The sequence below is a fragment of the Anguilla anguilla genome, chromosome 8, assembly GCF_013347855.1.
Source record: "Anguilla anguilla isolate fAngAng1 chromosome 8, fAngAng1.pri, whole genome shotgun sequence".
NCBI lineage: Eukaryota > Metazoa > Chordata > Actinopteri > Anguilliformes > Anguillidae > Anguilla > Anguilla anguilla.
The window spans coordinates 32,867,886-32,885,165 of NC_049208.1; the positions used below are offsets into that span (position 1 = coordinate 32,867,886).

Genomic DNA, 17,280 nt, shown 5'->3' on the forward strand with positions numbered 1-17,280 from the left:
ATTTCTGCTCTTCTTACAGTTTAGCGTATTACAAGGGCATTCAGTGAGCACAGCAACTGTATTTGAAATTATTCATTCCTGAATACACTCTACATTGAAGATATTTGAAAGTTATATATACAGTGACCAAGTCTAATCTGATGGTGTTGAGTATATTCTGTTGAAGAACACGTCTAATTTGTAGGCTTTAGCCTTTTGACAAATATTATGTCTGGAAATGGCGGAAGCAGTGGAGGGAATTTCACTGATGTGATCCTTAGAGTAGCTACAGTATCTGAGACTGAAAACAAGCAGAGGCATATTGTTTAGCTAACTTGGTTTTTCCTGTTGCTAGGCAATGTAATTCCAGTGATTAGAAATGCCACTTAAAATAAACAATACACAAAATGTTTCAAATGTTTGCAAAATACAAAAAGGCTTTACATTTAATTCAAAAGAGGACAGTTAATCTGACACTGATGGATTCAATCCTCCTCTTAGGAAAGCTGCCATCTCTCCTGAAGACAACATGGCCGCCAACTGATGATGAAGACTGGCTGCGCTGCTGATCCCACAAACGCAACCCAAACAACAATTTAAACCAATGAGGTGACTATATCCTCCTTACGATGCCTACATCTCACTGCACAGCCTGACTTGCTTACTTCTTATGGCTTTATGGCCTGGATTCAAATATTCATCCCTGACTTTGACTCAAATAAATAAAAACATCTCTTTACTTTACTTCATTGCAATTTAATTCCGCAGCCTGCCAAAAAGTGTTCCCAAAGAAGGACTGATTTTTATTGAATCAAGGCCTGTATCTCACAGTTTCAGTACAGTTTAAATAAACTTTAACTTGTGAAGTTACTGTAATGTCCCCTCTAGTAGGGATAGTCAGTATCCCACCAGGGTTATGGTTTCTTGTGGTAGTTATAACATGGTCTATTCAAAAGCCCATAGCAGAGATATAAACTAAGTAAAAATCTATTAAATGAATATATTGACTTCAACAAGAAGTGTTAAAAGCAAACCCCGGTTTGAAATTTCTTCTCCAGATAGAACAAATTATTAATACCCTCCAAAAATAAAATACAAACTAATCTGTGTCATTACACTAAGGATACAGAGGACTCTGAACTGCAGCTAACATCTAAATATTACAATTGCGATAACGAGGTGTGACGTCTGATGGGCATTTAAAAAAAACGATTCTTCATGGAACAGCTCAATCTTTTCTGCTTTTTAATTAAAAGTAAAGAAAATAGAAGCTCATTATCCCCTTATAGATTAGCTGGTGGGCATCTTTCTGCAAATGAGTTCTAATTAAAAGAAAATTGTCAGATGACATTCAAAGTGCTGTCCTTTAGATGGAGAAAGCCACTTTTCCTTTATTGCACTCTTGACCTGGCTTTGCTTAGGGTATTGCTCACAGATTAGAATTCTCCCAGTGGTAATTCCACATTGGTGGAAAGACCAAAGTTTCTTCTCCACAGACAGCAAACAGATGACAGAAGCAGCAAGGATCATAACTACTTGAAGGAGTGAACTTAAATGTTTTCCATATCTATAATGAGTAATGTGCATATATATGTATTAACACTATAACACAGGGCCTTCCTGTTCTACCTTTTTACTTTTTAAGGTGAGGCAAATTAAAGACAAGGTATAAAAAGGAGCAAAACATCACACCCAACAATGTGCTTCATGTTCTAATTTGTAAAATGCTATGTTTCTAAAATAAAAAGTTTTCTTCAAATTACTTAAAATTAATTACTTAAGTTAATGTCTGCGACTTCCAAAATATGTATTTATTGACAGAAGATCTGACAAAAAGGTACACTGAGAACATAAAGACGCAAACGATACAACTTCTCATTTGATAAATGTTATCTACGTTACAAGGAATCCTTTCGTCCCCTGTTTTATGGAAACAACTGCCAACGAAGGCTGGGCAGGCATAATTATATCTTGGCTTGGGTCCCCTGCGATGGGAATCTTTGTTCCAGACGGCGTTCCTGTGAGGGACCCTGGCATTGGAAGCGTAGCCCAAATTATTTAACGCTCCCTTACAGAACGCCGCGATTATTACATTTAATGACACATCATTACAGGATGCCGTGATTATTATATTTAACAACGCATCATTACGGAGAGCCGCGATCGTTACGTTTTAATTTTCCGCATTACGGCAGGAGCGCCGCTCGCACCTGCCCGCCACAGACGGCGGGCTACGCTCGGGTGTCTGCGGCGGATTTAAACTGGGTCAGAGAAGGAATACATCACCACCAACCCATATGCGCCCCTCTTCTCTCTCTCCCTCTCTCTCTCTCTCTCTCTCTCTCTCTCTCCCTCTCTCTCTCTCTCTCTCTCTCTCTCTCTCGCCTCTTCTCTTTGGCTCGGAAGCTCGCGACTGCGGGAGCACGATACGCGCAAATCACATTCGCGGGAGAAGCCGTTTAATATTCACACGCTTTATGGGACCTCGGCGCCAGCCCGTCTCAGGAGAAGAGCGAGGCCCGCCCCACCGAGGGTCCCTTCACACCGCTGACAGTTTAGATACGTTTTTCCACAAACGCCCAAAAAAAAGTAAAAAACACGCATGTACTGGATCTGTCGATGATGAACAGGGCTATATTTCATTGGTGTGCTGTTGATTAGTTTTGGAGTACTGCTGAATTAGCGTGGTTGCCAGGAGACAGAAGGTCCCATGACCCTGACGGTCTCAGTCGACTGCGACACACCTGGGTGGCGGGGTAGGAGCATCTGCGCTGCTAAGTGATGTCATCCCGGACTAATCCAGGCCGCCTCACCTCATAAGCGCGTATCACCTCTGGTATCTGCCGGTTTCTGCTCAGCACCAGCAGCAAGGGCTGTTTTCAGTTTGGCAGAGAATGCAGATGACTGTGAATGAAACCCGCTATAGACATAATCTCCTTAGAAATGCACCATTATCCCATACTTTGCTGCTTCCAGAAGCTGACTGAAGTGGGTGTATCTGTACTTTACTATCCAGACAGGACACTTTTTCCATGAACAATGCATGACACCACATTAATGCTGTCCCACCTCCTCCTCACTTCCTGACCACATGGCCTTAGTCAAAACTGTCTCCACATCATTTCAGTTACAGCTAAATGCCCATCAGCAAAAATGATGCTATGCAATGACCAACAAGGCTTGGTATTGGTAATACAAAGACTTCTGATTGAATAATTCAGCGTAAGAGAGCAATAAACTAGCACATCGGGAGTCACTATCGCAATTAAGAGTCAGACGCGGTGAATCACGGCCAGAGCCTATCAGACGGCTCTGGAGTTTGGCTCGGCGTGCCCATGTGGGACTGTAAAATATTCTGGAGTGCAGAGATACGAGCGTATGGTGTCCTGGACGTGCGCAGAAGGTCAGAGGAGACAGACAGATTTGTCAGCTTTTTTTTTTTCCATCCGCGGAGTCAACTCTAGGTCTGGCTCCAGCCGCACGGTACATCCCTCATATCCTCTCAGCCTTTTCCGGGACAGCTTGGAGACAATGACTCCCTGGGCTTTTCCTGCATCCGTCAGAGAGTGATAGCAGGGCTTCGGGCTCGAGCCGCGGGTTTGTCCGAGGCCGCCGTCACAAAAGGGGACGCTGCCGACGCCCCGGCATAATTTTTCCGGCGAGACCGCTCGCAGATGGGGCGCAGTTATCAATCCACGCAGGCACGCGGGTTCCGGGCCCGATGTCACTTCTCCTCGTTACGCTAATGGCTAATACATGCAAATGGAAACATTCTGGCAACTTGATTTCCTCCAAGATCGTTTGCTCATTGTCTCACCAATAATGACAGCGCACTTCCTCCCTACCCTGCAAGGGCATTTGGTGCCTTTTTTTCTTTTTTTTTTTAATCAGCCCTTCATTTCATTTCTATGGCTACTGGAGTATTGCATTCCACTTCACTCTTGTGTTTTTACGCTCTAGAATAGAATAAAAAACCCACAAGCAGCCTTTTCATGCTTTTGGTTTTTTCCCCCATCAATTAAGATACCGATACATCCTCCCCCTGCAAATCTGACAGAACAGAAAGGGCTGCAGGGGGCCTTGATGCGGCTTCCATTAATTAGAAAGCACACCTTTGTCTGAGGGCTTTAACGAAGCTCCAATCTAAATGGCTATCAAAAAGAAGAAAAAGAAACTGAAATAGAGGAACAGATTGGGACATTGAAAATGATAATAAAAACAAAAGATAAGTGGAACACACAAAAGGTATGAAACCCTCCTTCATAGCTCAGCGATTTCACAATTGCCAATTTTGGACACTGTTACTTTTAACACCTTGATTCTACCAGCAGTGACCCAATTCAAGATTCAAGCAGTAACCCAATTCAAGGTTCAAGCAGTAACCCAATTCAAGGTTCACGCAGTAACCCAATTCAAGGTACAAGCAGTAACCCAGTTCAAGCCCCATGAGATCAGGTCCAACATACTGAGGTAGAGGAATTCTTCATATTTAACAAAGATTAATAAGTGCTTTAAATAACTACTTTAAATTATGTCTTCTTGTTGGTTTTTTGTTCGTGTTTGCGCCCTTAATTACAAGATCTCTCACTTCTGAGTTGACCTACCTGGTCAAATAAAGGAAAATAAATGATGTTTTAGCAAAAGAATAGTAAGATGTTACAGTTTGTTTTACTCATCTTTCTGTATCTTGTGTTACCAATAAAAGCTGCACCTACAGCAAACAAATAACCATGAATTGTGTGGATTATCTGCCACAGTACGATTTCTCTACTTCAGATATAGAGGATGAGCGGGATGTCTAACACTATTACAGCATTGTCCCCTGTTAAAGCAGATCTGTGAAACTGTCAGAACCTGTTGTGCTGTTGAGACTCGCTGTTACAACTCTGATCACAGTTTCTGAATCTGACAGGGACTGTACGACTCCAAAGAGGATTATGGCCCATGTCTGCTACATATTTGATAAATACAATATCTCAAGACAGACTGAATACCCGTCAATGCCAGGAAGTGAGAAACAACATCTGTAGAATATCAGGTTTTGATGCAAGCCTGACAGAGATGTTTACGCAGATGAGGAATGGGCAAATAAAAAGATACATCTATTAGTGGTTATCACTATAATTTGATAAATGATCATATCAAATTAGCTATGATTATATGATTCTTATTATAGTTGTGTACTCTTTGGAATGTGATTGGTAACTACTGATTCCTACTTGTAATGACAAGATAATTTAATGTAAGTTAAGGCTCAGTCAGAATTTCAGACAGAGTCAGAGGTAGTTTGGACAGAGCACAGAGAAGACACATATGTAGCTGCTAAATGGACACAGTGGACACACATTGCTAGCACTTAGGCTGCTAACACCGGCAGGACAGAACCCATGCTGGAGATGTATCATATCCCTGATGGGCACCAGAGGCACAGGCACAAAATCACACAGCAGAAATGCAGCATTTTGTGTAACATGCCCAAACACAACACACAGCTAATAGGCCCAGAGGTCCACCTCCAATGACTTCACAGAACGACAGTCACGACGCATAGCATGTACAGATCTTAACTCCAAATTACAGCAAGGTGGTAGAATGTTCATATCAAAACTTAGGACCATGCGATGACAGGGTCATTCCTTTGAGGTGCAGATGTGAGGACAGCGTTGCTTGAGGACAGGTCCTTAAGTGTCATTGTACAAAAAAAAGCAACACCCTAGATTTCGGATGGCTCTGATTCTCAAAGCAGCACCAAGCAATTATGTGATCTGAAGTCACAAAATGTCAGCCTCAAAATCTACCCGATAAATACTTAAAGAGCCCACTCCACATACATGATGGATGACTTTCATGGCATCCTTATGTAAAAGAATATTTCATGAGATCAGCATGGAGAGAAGAATAAAAATCTCAGCACCCTTTTTGCAGGCTGATTGTCATAGAGGCAGTGAAACATTTGTATTACAGAATGAGGGCAGAAATCTAATAGAAAACTGATATGTGTAATAAGCTCTCGAAATATCACGATTCTTTTCTCTGAATCGTGTAGTCTCCCATGAATACCCTCTTTGTAGATAACACAGAACTCACGCTGGAATTGGATATCCTTTTTAGATTGCATTTCAACAACCACCAAAATGATCACATTCTCAAAATTGTGTCCTCTTTTGTGCCTTGCATATGGACAAAATCTCATGCATGCATGGTAAGTTGAACCCATCCAATACTAGCCTACCTAGCCAATCCTGGCCCAGATTCTATTTTTGAATGAGTATTTTTTTAAATTATCTTTTGCATTATAAATTCTTCTTATATTATATTGCATTATAAATTGTTAATGACTCAAAACATATCATGTGCTCAAAGCTGAGCGAAATGTGTGTTCAGGCTAGAATGAAACTGGACATTTATTGATGTCTTATCTTCAGAAGAAGGAACAGAAGCTAAGCAGAGCCAGCCAGCCCTGCTCCTCACAGCCAAGCAGGGGGAGGGCCTGGAGCTGTGGGCAGGGCCTGCAGGTCCCTCGGTCCAAAGACCTCCAACAAATTCCCCCGCTGAGAGCCAGCAGGAGTCCTGGACACACACACACAACCAAGGGCATCCGTGAGCCCAGGCATTCGTGCCATCCGGAGGGATTTGGGTCGCGTCCCAGACCCCCGCTGGGAGGGTTTGGATCAGAACCCAGCTCGGGAGCAAGAGTTTCCAGATTTCAGCGATGGGTTGAGACACTCTGCATCACTCTGTATCGCAGTAAGCTTGGGGGAGGAGCCAATTAAGCCATGAAGAAGCAGGCACATTCTCACACCATGATATACATCACTTAGACAGAGGACAGATGAAGTTGTTTTGCAAACAAAGTTCAAAGCCCTGGTTGGTTTTTCCCAATTAAAAAATTGAGAATATTTTACAAGTGGTGTCCACCCCTGGTATGCACCAAAGACAAAACCAAGAGAGAGAGAGAGATAGAGAGAGAGACAGAAGGAAAGAGAGAGACAGAGAGAAAGAGAGAGAGAGATAGAGGGAGTGTGAGAGAGAGGGAGAGAGAGAGAGAGAGACATAGACACAGAACACATAGACATAGAAGACAATGACCTTTTTTGTCCTTCAGATTTGCATACCATCACTCCTCCTCAGTCTGAGGAGTGGAGTCATCTGATCCCTGCTGGCCATCTGTCAGCTGTTTGTGATGGAGGCAAAGCCAGACATCAATCAATCAGCTGCTATCTTCTTCCCTTATCAACTGACCCCGTTGTTATCCTGGGTTCACATGCTGAAGAAACTTGAAGATGGTCATGTGTGTCGAGCCGATGGACACTACGCTCAGACAATACGGGGACAAAGGGGTCTCTTCTGAGATTGGTGATTGCAAACTCCTGATCTGGAGAGATACTAACGGAATCAAATGACTACTCAGGAACCAAATGATGATTGAACTGTACGCGAAAGTACACAAAGTGCCATTCAGTCAAATTCTTTAACACAATAACACGGACATGCTTCTTCTTTGATACATAATGCATACTGTGTACAAACAGTATGTTTCAGTAAGTTTCAGTTACTGTCTATACTGACGACCAAGCCACCATTATAACACGCAATAACACATTGTAACACACAATAATCACCAATAATAGGAAAAATTGAATAATGAACAATTAAAACATATAGAACAATGTACATATAGGCAGAGGCACAGATAGAGTTGATAAATCTGCTACACTTCCACGTCATATCATATCATATCAGCTTCTTGTCACATAGGCAATTGTTTTGTCATGTATCATTCAAATCCAATCATTTTACAGTTGCCCACAGACAAATACAATGAGGCAATAACATACAAAGTACAACTGTCAGAGTTCTCAGCGCAGTGGGGTTTATTTAAATCTAAAAGGGACCATATGTTTTCTATTAGAGTTGAAAGCACTACAGTAGAGTTTATTGTGCACTGGACGTTTGACTGTGTAATCTCTCCCCAGAACCCAACGGGCTACATGCATTCTGGGGTACATGATGCTAGTGTGAATGAACAGAGAGTACTAAAGCAATGAAATTGGGCTAGAACTATGATCGAGCACTGAAACTCTCAGGATGTGCCACAGTAATTTTTGCATTTACAACTGTCAAATGGTTATGAATTAATAATCCATAATGATCCACCTGACAGAATTATCAGCTTTCAGGTGCAAACTCAAAATGTGCTCTTTTTAACAGTATATATTTGGAAGTATATATTTCAAATCTGTACCGCATTAAAAATGGGTCCAAATTATGACTTCAGTTCAGTTCTGGAGTTCTGTCATCAGTAATTTTCCACTGTTATGCTGTTTGGCCATGGATGTGCTGATGTACAAATTAAACTGAAAGGCCTGCTCTTTAATCCTCCGCGTTGCCTTTTACCACCGATCCCACGACGGCGGTGTCTGCCGTCTTTTGTGCTAATCCAGAAGGAATCAAAAGTGCGGCTTTGCTCCTCTCCTTACATCCACAAATAATCCCTGCTGAGAGTCTGGCCTAAACATTATCAGATCAACAGAGCCCTTCTCAAGCAGCTCTCTTGATCAGTAATAATACATTAATCACTGCCTTTTCGACACTGTTTGTTAAGAAGGAACCGTATCAGTGCCTGTCTGAATGTTTGTGCCTTCAACAACTTCTTTAAATATGCATTTGACGTTAGGCGTCTGATGAACTGCAAGCTGACAGTTTTGGGGGTTCGACTTAATGACACAATTTCAGAATTAATAATATGAGGAATTTACTATTTTTAGCGGTTTCTGTTTGCTTATGCGAGTTGCCATCTCCTTCCCCTGTCATGGCACCGCTAAGACACTGTCATAAACCAAGTACAGTTTAAGGACAAGTGTATGTCCCTGTTCTGGAAATAAATATTATGAGCTGTCTGCCTCTTATTAAGAGCTGTCTGCCTCTACATTACAGTGCATTACATTGCTGCAGCACAGGACAACTTAATGAACTATAACCACATTAAGAAAGTTCATTTTCTTGAGAAAACCAATTGACACTTGATACTGTACTTTTCATTTCATTTCAGCATGAGGAAAAACAGAACACGAAAGACTTTCATTATACTGAGGTAAAACAAGTAGGCCCTAAAAATTAACTTCAGTCTCTTAGGCCAGTCATCTTGATAGAAACAATACAAGCCCTAACACTAATTTACTGCTTTACATTAGATTCTGTAGCTAAAGCACTCCCAAACAGCTGGCTGAACCAGCCTTTCCTCCTACCAGAAAACAGCTTGAAGAGAGGGGCGTGACTATCTGCATTCATAACATACACAGTGGATGCACACAGCTTGAGAGAGTTATGAGAAACAAGAAAGTGAAGTCACAGTGGAAGGAAGAGAGTTTTTGCAGTCAACATGATATAATTTACAAAGAGCTTTAAATTGTTTATCTATGTGTATGAAAGAATACATTTTTAATCCTGAAAACAGAACGAGGCAGATTATAAAATGTAATCTTATGTAAGATTCAGAATCTCTGTAGACAGGGAAAAGATAAATTTCCAATACACAGAGTATATCAAAGGTTTTCTCTAATTAAAACGCCTTCTCTCTGAGAAATTGAACAAGAAAATTCCAAGATTATTAAAATGAAAACAAAGAATTCAAGAAACTCTTAAATGAAACATTCATACAATTTTTAATTAGACATACCCTCAACAACATACCTGTGGGCCTACTCTCTATATTGATATTATGCTGATGTAAAAAAACTAAAATATATCTTTTAGCTTTGTGCTGAATAAAAATGTGCCCAGCCCCCTTTCCAAAAATATAGCCATGTAATAATAGTTGTGGGAATTCATCAATGGGGCTGTGTGTGACAGGCTGTACACAGGAACCACTTTGAAGACCCTGTTTCACACCAGCTATTTTATGACTTCCTGACGTGTTAAACACCACACAATATCTTCCCAGCACAGCACAGGTAAATCATGGGCAACACCAACAAGAAATATGTGAGTGGGGGGGGGGTGGAACAAAGCACACGCTAACGCTCGCTAATCCCAATACGGAGAGCATCCGAAATTTCCAATAATTCCTGGTGTGGCTTCAGCACCCCAGATGCGATACGGCTAACGGTCTGGGAAATTTATTGGCATATTGGTAGAAGGTGATAAGGCCAAGAACAACAGCAACAAGGCTCCAGGAGATGGGCTGATAGCATTGATAAGTAGACCCATACATAACACCTATATTTAGGCATCAAACGCGTACAACAGAAGTGCACCTGGTTTTTTTTTTTTTTTGGGGGGGGGGGGGATTATTTACGAATGAATATTCTCATACAGAGAGAGAGAGACAGTGTGAGAGAGAGAGAGACAGAGAGAGAGAGGAGCAGACAGACTGAGAGAGAGAGAGAGAGAGAGAGAGAGAGAATACCAGGTGCAAAACACATAATATATGACTGCATTATCAGGATATCCAGGCAGACTAATCAAGGGGCACAGAGTGACTATTTTTTGCCTTATCATCCAAAGTGATGGAAAAAGAGGGGGAATTATCAGGCTACTGCAGACTGCTGGGCTGAGAATTTAACGGCAATAATCTGGTTTTTGACAGTATATCTTCTCTGTTTATCCTCCTCTTTATCTGTCCTTATCTCCTCAGTCATCAGACCAAATTAATGGCGTTCTTTCAGCCCTGCCTTTGCATTCCCACACAGAGGGAACCCGGAGGGGGAAAGAGTACGCAAAATATTAAAATATGGCACAGACCGCTATTTCAGATAGCCAGGCGATGTGCGCTAGGGTAAGACTGCGTCTGGTGACCTGCCTGTCCTCTCAGACTGACTTTTCCTTTCTGCACTGACTTCCTGTGCCCTGTCTTCACACACTTTTTTTAACTGTGGCGTGAAGCAGCCAGACCCAGAGACCTTTCTTAAAAACCAAACAAAGAAGATTTTCACTCGACACTGGACAAGCACTGAATCCACAAGTTCCAAGTGTTTTGTACATTCATTTTTTTGTTCTAAGGCTATGTTTTTTTTTTACTACAATCAGAAACAATGCCATTATTATAAAATAACAAATATTTATTATACTCCGATACCCTTGCCCCAGCATTGTCAATGTGGATTATTTATTATTTAAATATTTCAAAAAATTATATCGCCCAAAATCCAAGATTTCAAGAAATGCAGTGTTCCTAAGCCACAGCCACTAAGAAAGGTAGAAATAAAGACAGCCTGCTTATAGAAACAATTACGATGTAATTACTGTACAGTATAACAATTTCCATACACTGAAAATTGTTTTGATCATCATCGTCATCATATTGGCACATTCATCAGGATTCCACCGTCCATGTGCTCTCTGGTACACAATATGTGTTACAGCAATGTTTAATTTAATCCTATGTCTTGCACATGGACACAACCTCTGATTTCCAAGCCCAAATACAACACAAACTCAGTTAAGGAAAACAAATGCTGTGGCTATATAAGCAGCTTCTTACTGCACGTACAGTTAAAAAATCTGCTTCATTCCTAACAGCTTGAAATGAATGAAGCGCTTTCATTTTTGGCAGCATCATTCACCTTTCATAATACCCTAAATAACTATTAACAAAAATGTTTAAAGGTATTCAGCGAGAATAAAGCAATAATTGCTAAGTATACGGTAACTATACAGTTGTTTAAGATTATACACTGTTTCTTATATTTAATGTTACTGTTCTGATCACGTACAGTATATGGACACAATTCTACAGCAGCAATGAATTACTGTCACAATATAGAAGAAACGAAAATGAAAAGAAAACTGACAGTTAAAGGATTAATGAATTGTTTCCTGTCTACACAAACTACTATATAATCAATTGACAAGACACACATACAGGGCACACACAAAGCCCCAGGGGCCCATAGACCTTTTGATTTCAGAAACAAAGCCCAGTATCCATTAAATCAGTACGAGCTTGCGCAAGACTGGGTCAGCAAAAACGCAAATAAATGGAACTGTTGAAGTTCAGACAAGCAAACAATATCTCAATGAACTACTGCCCAGTAAAGACATTACGGAGCAATGCATGTCTGAAACAAGATACTGTACTGCAAATACACAAATTTCCTGATTTGATGGAACGGAATAATCATATGTAGGTACCAATGCTTTAGAGATCAGCCAACTGGGAAATTGGGTAAAGAATTCAGCTGAATTTAAACTTTGCTTTTGTTTTAGAATGCGTTCTCCTTAATTGGGTGTATTCTCAGAACTCAGAACAACTGGTGTTTCTGAAACACTGTAGGGATTCTATTAAGAAATATACAGCAGGTAAAATTCCTTAAAGGAATCAGTAACAGAATTGCTTCCAAATAAACAGAACCTATTATTCACATAATTATAGCCCTCTGAAACACATGAGTTGATTGTTCATAAGAATGTGTCATAATCTAGAAACTGTTTTTTTTTTTGGGGGGGGGGGGGGGGGGGGGCATATAACTGCTGCCAAAATTAAAACATATCAGGAATTATTATTATTATTAGTAGTAGTAGTAGTAGTAGTAATAGTAGTAGTAGTAGTATTATTAGCAACAGCAGCAACAGTAGTCGTAGTAGTAGTAGTAGTACAGTAACTATGGTAGTTCTAGCTGATTGCCATGTTAGTTTTTTCTTTTTAATGAAGAAATTACTTTTTAAAAAATCCCTTTGTCCGTAAATATTGTCCATTGTCCGTCTCCCAGAAATACAGAGTTGTATGTTACATAAAACCTGGTATTATTCTATGTACAGCATCGCCATGCACCAGGAAACTTGCATGTCTAAGCGTAAATATAACAAGAAGGTAATAGCAGTTCTTCGGAATAGCAGTACGCGGAATCAGAATATCAGAGCACACTGCAAAAAATGTTTAGTAAAGTCTGAAGTGGCAGTGCAATACAGTTTTAGTGCAATGTTGTATACAATGTGGTTTTACAAACATCATCACAGCACCTTCAATTAAGTAAGAAACAGACAACACTGGAAAACTTACGTTTGATTTGTCTTGGGTTACTCTGTTTCCTGCGGGACATGCCTGCTCCGAGATGGTCAGTGGATCCAGGTGTTACACTTGCTAATAGAGAAGTAGCGGTTCATCCAAGCGCGGAATGATGCATTTGGGTTTAAGATTAAAATAAGCAACGAATTACTGTCACACGTCTTCGCCTCTCAGTCCGTCTATTTAGCCTCACCGTTTCTTCTCTAATGCACTGTTGTATCTCCGGCGTTCTCCCAGATGAGGCTGCACTGAGTAGCGATCCGCGCAGATTGACTGGAGAGGTGAAAGCGTTTCGCGCTTTTGTTTGAAGATAAGGGTTGTGCCTCCCCGGGTGCCGTAGCCATAGCCGCAAAACTTGAATGACCATGACAAAGATTTCTTACGGTACAAGAAATTGAATTGTTTATATTTTACTCATATTAAATTTAGGTACGGCACAGAAAGATCCATCAATGTCACTCAATGCAACATTCTTACCTTCAAAACAACTTTTCAAAATTAACTGAGGTAGCTAGATGCAAAGGATTCTGATGTTCACTGTTAACGGTCTCTCACCGTTCTGCTGGCTTCTTGGGTATGTTTAAAAGATGTCTCATTTAATGTAGCTAACATGGCTCACGTTTTTGTTACGATTGTAACAAGATGCAGTCTACTATTGCTGTCAGTTGAACAACACATAGTGAACAATAAGTCTTGTTTTTGTTTCGGGAACTACTGAACTGTTCTAATAGAAAGACAACTAGAAACACGAATTATGCCAGTATTTCATTTGCAATGTTTCCCAATAAAGTTATTCAGCGGACAGACGTGGGTAACAAATACAAGAAACGCATATTGTTACAAATTGCTTCCCAATTAAATGTATTGGTAAACTACTATCTAAATTAAGGAGGTATAGGTTACTTTCCTTTCAGGCACAGAGGTATAAATTATACAAACGAACGTACTATATAGCCTATGAAATACTTCCATGCAAATACATGCAAATCGTCAACGCTGATAACTTATTTTTAAAATACATTATTTTTATTTTTTTAATGTATGTTAGTTTTGACCAGTTGTTTTGTACTTTTGACTCCTATCGTTCTACGTGTCGTCATTATATAAATGCCACAGAAATGGATATAGAATAGCCTAAACAAAAATTAGTTTAGGACTAGGTCTGAAAAGAAGACGTTGGTAGGGTCACTTAAACAGTGACGCAGTTTTATGAAACTGTAATTTGCCTCTACTTACATTTGTCATGTGTAGTGACGGAAAGTTTCCTAAAAAAAAAAAGTGCTGCCTTTCCGTTAGGACTTGTGGAGTTTTTACAGAAAAATAAACATGAAAGAAGCAAAATACTACACCAGTGCGAAATTATAAGACCAAGGAAATTACAATTACCCAAACCGTAGCCTACTGATGTTTGATAACTGCGTAGCTAATGCGTAATGTCCCCAGTGTTCGAAGCAGACGTGATTACAGACTAATTCGAATTGTGGAATTGTGTTCTACACATTTCTGGTGCTAAAAGGGTCTTTTGTGTACGCTTGTTACTAGCAGGTCTTACAGGCAATCGCATTCTGCCTATCAAAATCAATGGTGTGTCTAATTTATCATAATGGTGTTTATCATTGCAACATTAGACCCTGATGGGCAGTAAATGGAAAAGTAACATAAAGTTGATTTAGTCACCCCTTCTTTTGACATATCATCTGCCATATGGCTATGTGTATAATAGCTTTTTTTCTCAGAGGGCATCTGTATCAGTGTTTATAAGATGTCTTTTGATCTCCCCTTGCACACATCAACTCTGGCCCAGTGATCAAGAGAATCTTCACCAAGTCACATCTGACAGTTCTCTTTTTTCGTGGGGATCTTGTAAGGAGCGTCGTCAGTAGTCGTGTACATCAGATTGCACTCCACAGCAAGTAATTAAAGCTTCAAAAGAATAAGGATACTGTAAAGACGGAGAGGAGGAACTTTATTAAAAGAATTGGGACTGAAAATAAACATGTCACTGCTTCAGCTCTAATGATCTACAGTTTTTTTCCCACTTGACTTTGAATCGAAAACATTCCAGCTCATTTTGAATTTTGATTTTTAAATAACTTACACACCACTGTGTCCACTTTGCCATCCTATTTCTACACAGTAAAATGGCCAGTGATAATTCCAACAGGGACCATATGTGCACTGTAAGAATAGATTACTAACACTAAACATTTTCCTGTGTATTACACACTTTCTATAATTGTCTGATTCTTTTTATATCTGAATGTTTTAGGTTTTTAATATACATAGTAAAATTCAAATGCATGCATTGTACAATAGTCTTGAGATGAAGTATACTCTCTTGCCGCAGTCTCCAGCTGTAACAGTGCAGGTCACTGTAGACCTGGAGAATACTGTAGAACTGTTTTGTTCGACCCTGAGATAAGCTAGCCCATAGTTCCCATCGTAGTGCATCGTTAGCAGTGCAGCTTGCACAAGCAAAGATGCCATGGCACTGGGTGCATGGGTGTTCTCAGTGGTGTTGGCGTAAGTCCAGGGGGAAGTGGGGTGCATGTGGTCGGGGTACACAGCAGGCGGGGGGGAGGAGGGGGGTGGGGGCCTGGCTGGTAAACAACCAGCTAGGAGGCCACCACCTGTCCTCCCTCCTCAGGGTGAAGGGCTTATATGGAAAGAAACACTAATTTTCAAGTCCTCCACGACTTTAACCATGCCTGATATGCTTTAAATCACGTGTGACAGATTGAATTTCAGTACCTATACTTCAGATTTTACTTGCATCAGAAAATGTCAAACATTTATGTGAGTGATGTCAGGCACCTGCATTTGGTCAATTCAGCATAAGGAAGGACTAGAATTGTGTACAGCTATTGTGTGTACATATGTTCCTTTTCTTGATTTTGCACTGATACCAGTGTAATAATAAAATAATAGAGCGATGAAACATTATTTTCCTGAAGCATTTCAACACAGATGTTCCCAATGGAACTGCGTGAAGCACCCAGCTGTTAGAGAGAGAGAGCCAGTATTCCACTTACAAAATCATAAATATCTGAAGATGCCCTACTCCCAACACTGCCTTTGGGGTTTTGATGGTATCCCCGGAGATTTAAAATAGTGTCAAAGATGGTGTTTACTTTTTACTGTTACAGAGAAAAAAAATCATAAACACTCTGTCTATCTACCCTACAAGTGAGGTAACAAAATCACTGCTGTATAATTTTACCATCCTAGTCCATTGCTTTCAGCTGGAAAAACTTGGTAAATGGAGGTTTATCTGTGAAAATTAGACATGAGAGAAGTGTGAATTAGCACACCTCACAAGGTAGCATTAAACCAAATTAGCATGCTAATTGGTGTAGCTGTATTGCACAACAAAATGTTAGTGAGGTTCCTTACATCAGCCAAATGAATCATTGATGATAATGTATATGTGCAGAAATAAACTTTCAAAAAATTATTAATCTTTTTAGAACTAAAAAATACAATCACCTTTACGCAGCAAAGGAAAAATAATTCATTTAAATCTGCCAGATGTGATTCAACTGACAGAATTTTTCCCAAGTGGAGAATATACATAGGTAAATTAACATGGAACAAATTCTGTATTATGGAATTCATTTGACCGAATATTAAAGGTGTCCTGATATGGGATTTTGGAGTTATCATGCAAATAATTAAGGCATTGAATTAAACCATTTTATCAAATCACATCAATTTTATGTGTATACAGAAAACAGTCACAAAGACATTTTACAGAGTAGCAGAAAAATGGCAAAAACCAGGCCTGAACCCCTTAAATAATAAACAAATTTTATTCAATGCAAATGGTCGATATTGAAAATCAGGACATAAAAGTATAGATGCATATGCATAATTTGGGCCTCAAACGGAGACACAGCAGAGACAGTTTTGCAGTTTTTGCTTAGTCTCCCTTCCTGTGTGAGATTCCTTGATATCTACCAAATGAATCCATATAATAATCAGTGACTTAAATTAAATTAATTCTTTTGTGTATATAATTTCAATGAGCTGCAACTGAGGAGAGGAGTCTTTAGCCATTCAGGTATGTGTGGGCGATAACGAGCGAGCTGGCATGAAGAGAGGTAAAGATGGATTAATTATGCAGCAAACACGGAAATTCAGCTTATCATCACTCTGCAAAAGAGCCTGACTCCCGCAATCAGAAAACGAGGTTGGAAGGGGGGTGGGGGTGGGGTTGGGATCACAATGCCACCGTACCTCCCAGCCCATCAACTTAGTCCGATTTCTTTCTTTAATTAAGAAATAACACACTACTG

The 17,280-nt window shown here is 40.1% G+C and overlaps 1 protein-coding gene across 1 annotated transcript in view; it reads right to left on the reverse strand.

Annotated features, from left to right (window-relative positions):
- The window catches only part of LOC118233009 (zinc finger protein ZFPM2-like), an 84,610-nt gene extending 70,657 nt beyond the window's left edge, over positions 1-13,953 (reverse strand). The window contains exon 1 of the mRNA XM_035428302.1: positions 12,980-13,953. Within this exon, the coding sequence (XP_035284193.1) occupies positions 12,980-13,019 (40 nt within the window). The 5' untranslated portion in view covers positions 13,020-13,953. The remainder of the gene's footprint in view (positions 1-12,979) is intronic.
- Positions 13,954-17,280: the final 3,327 nt, after the last annotated feature.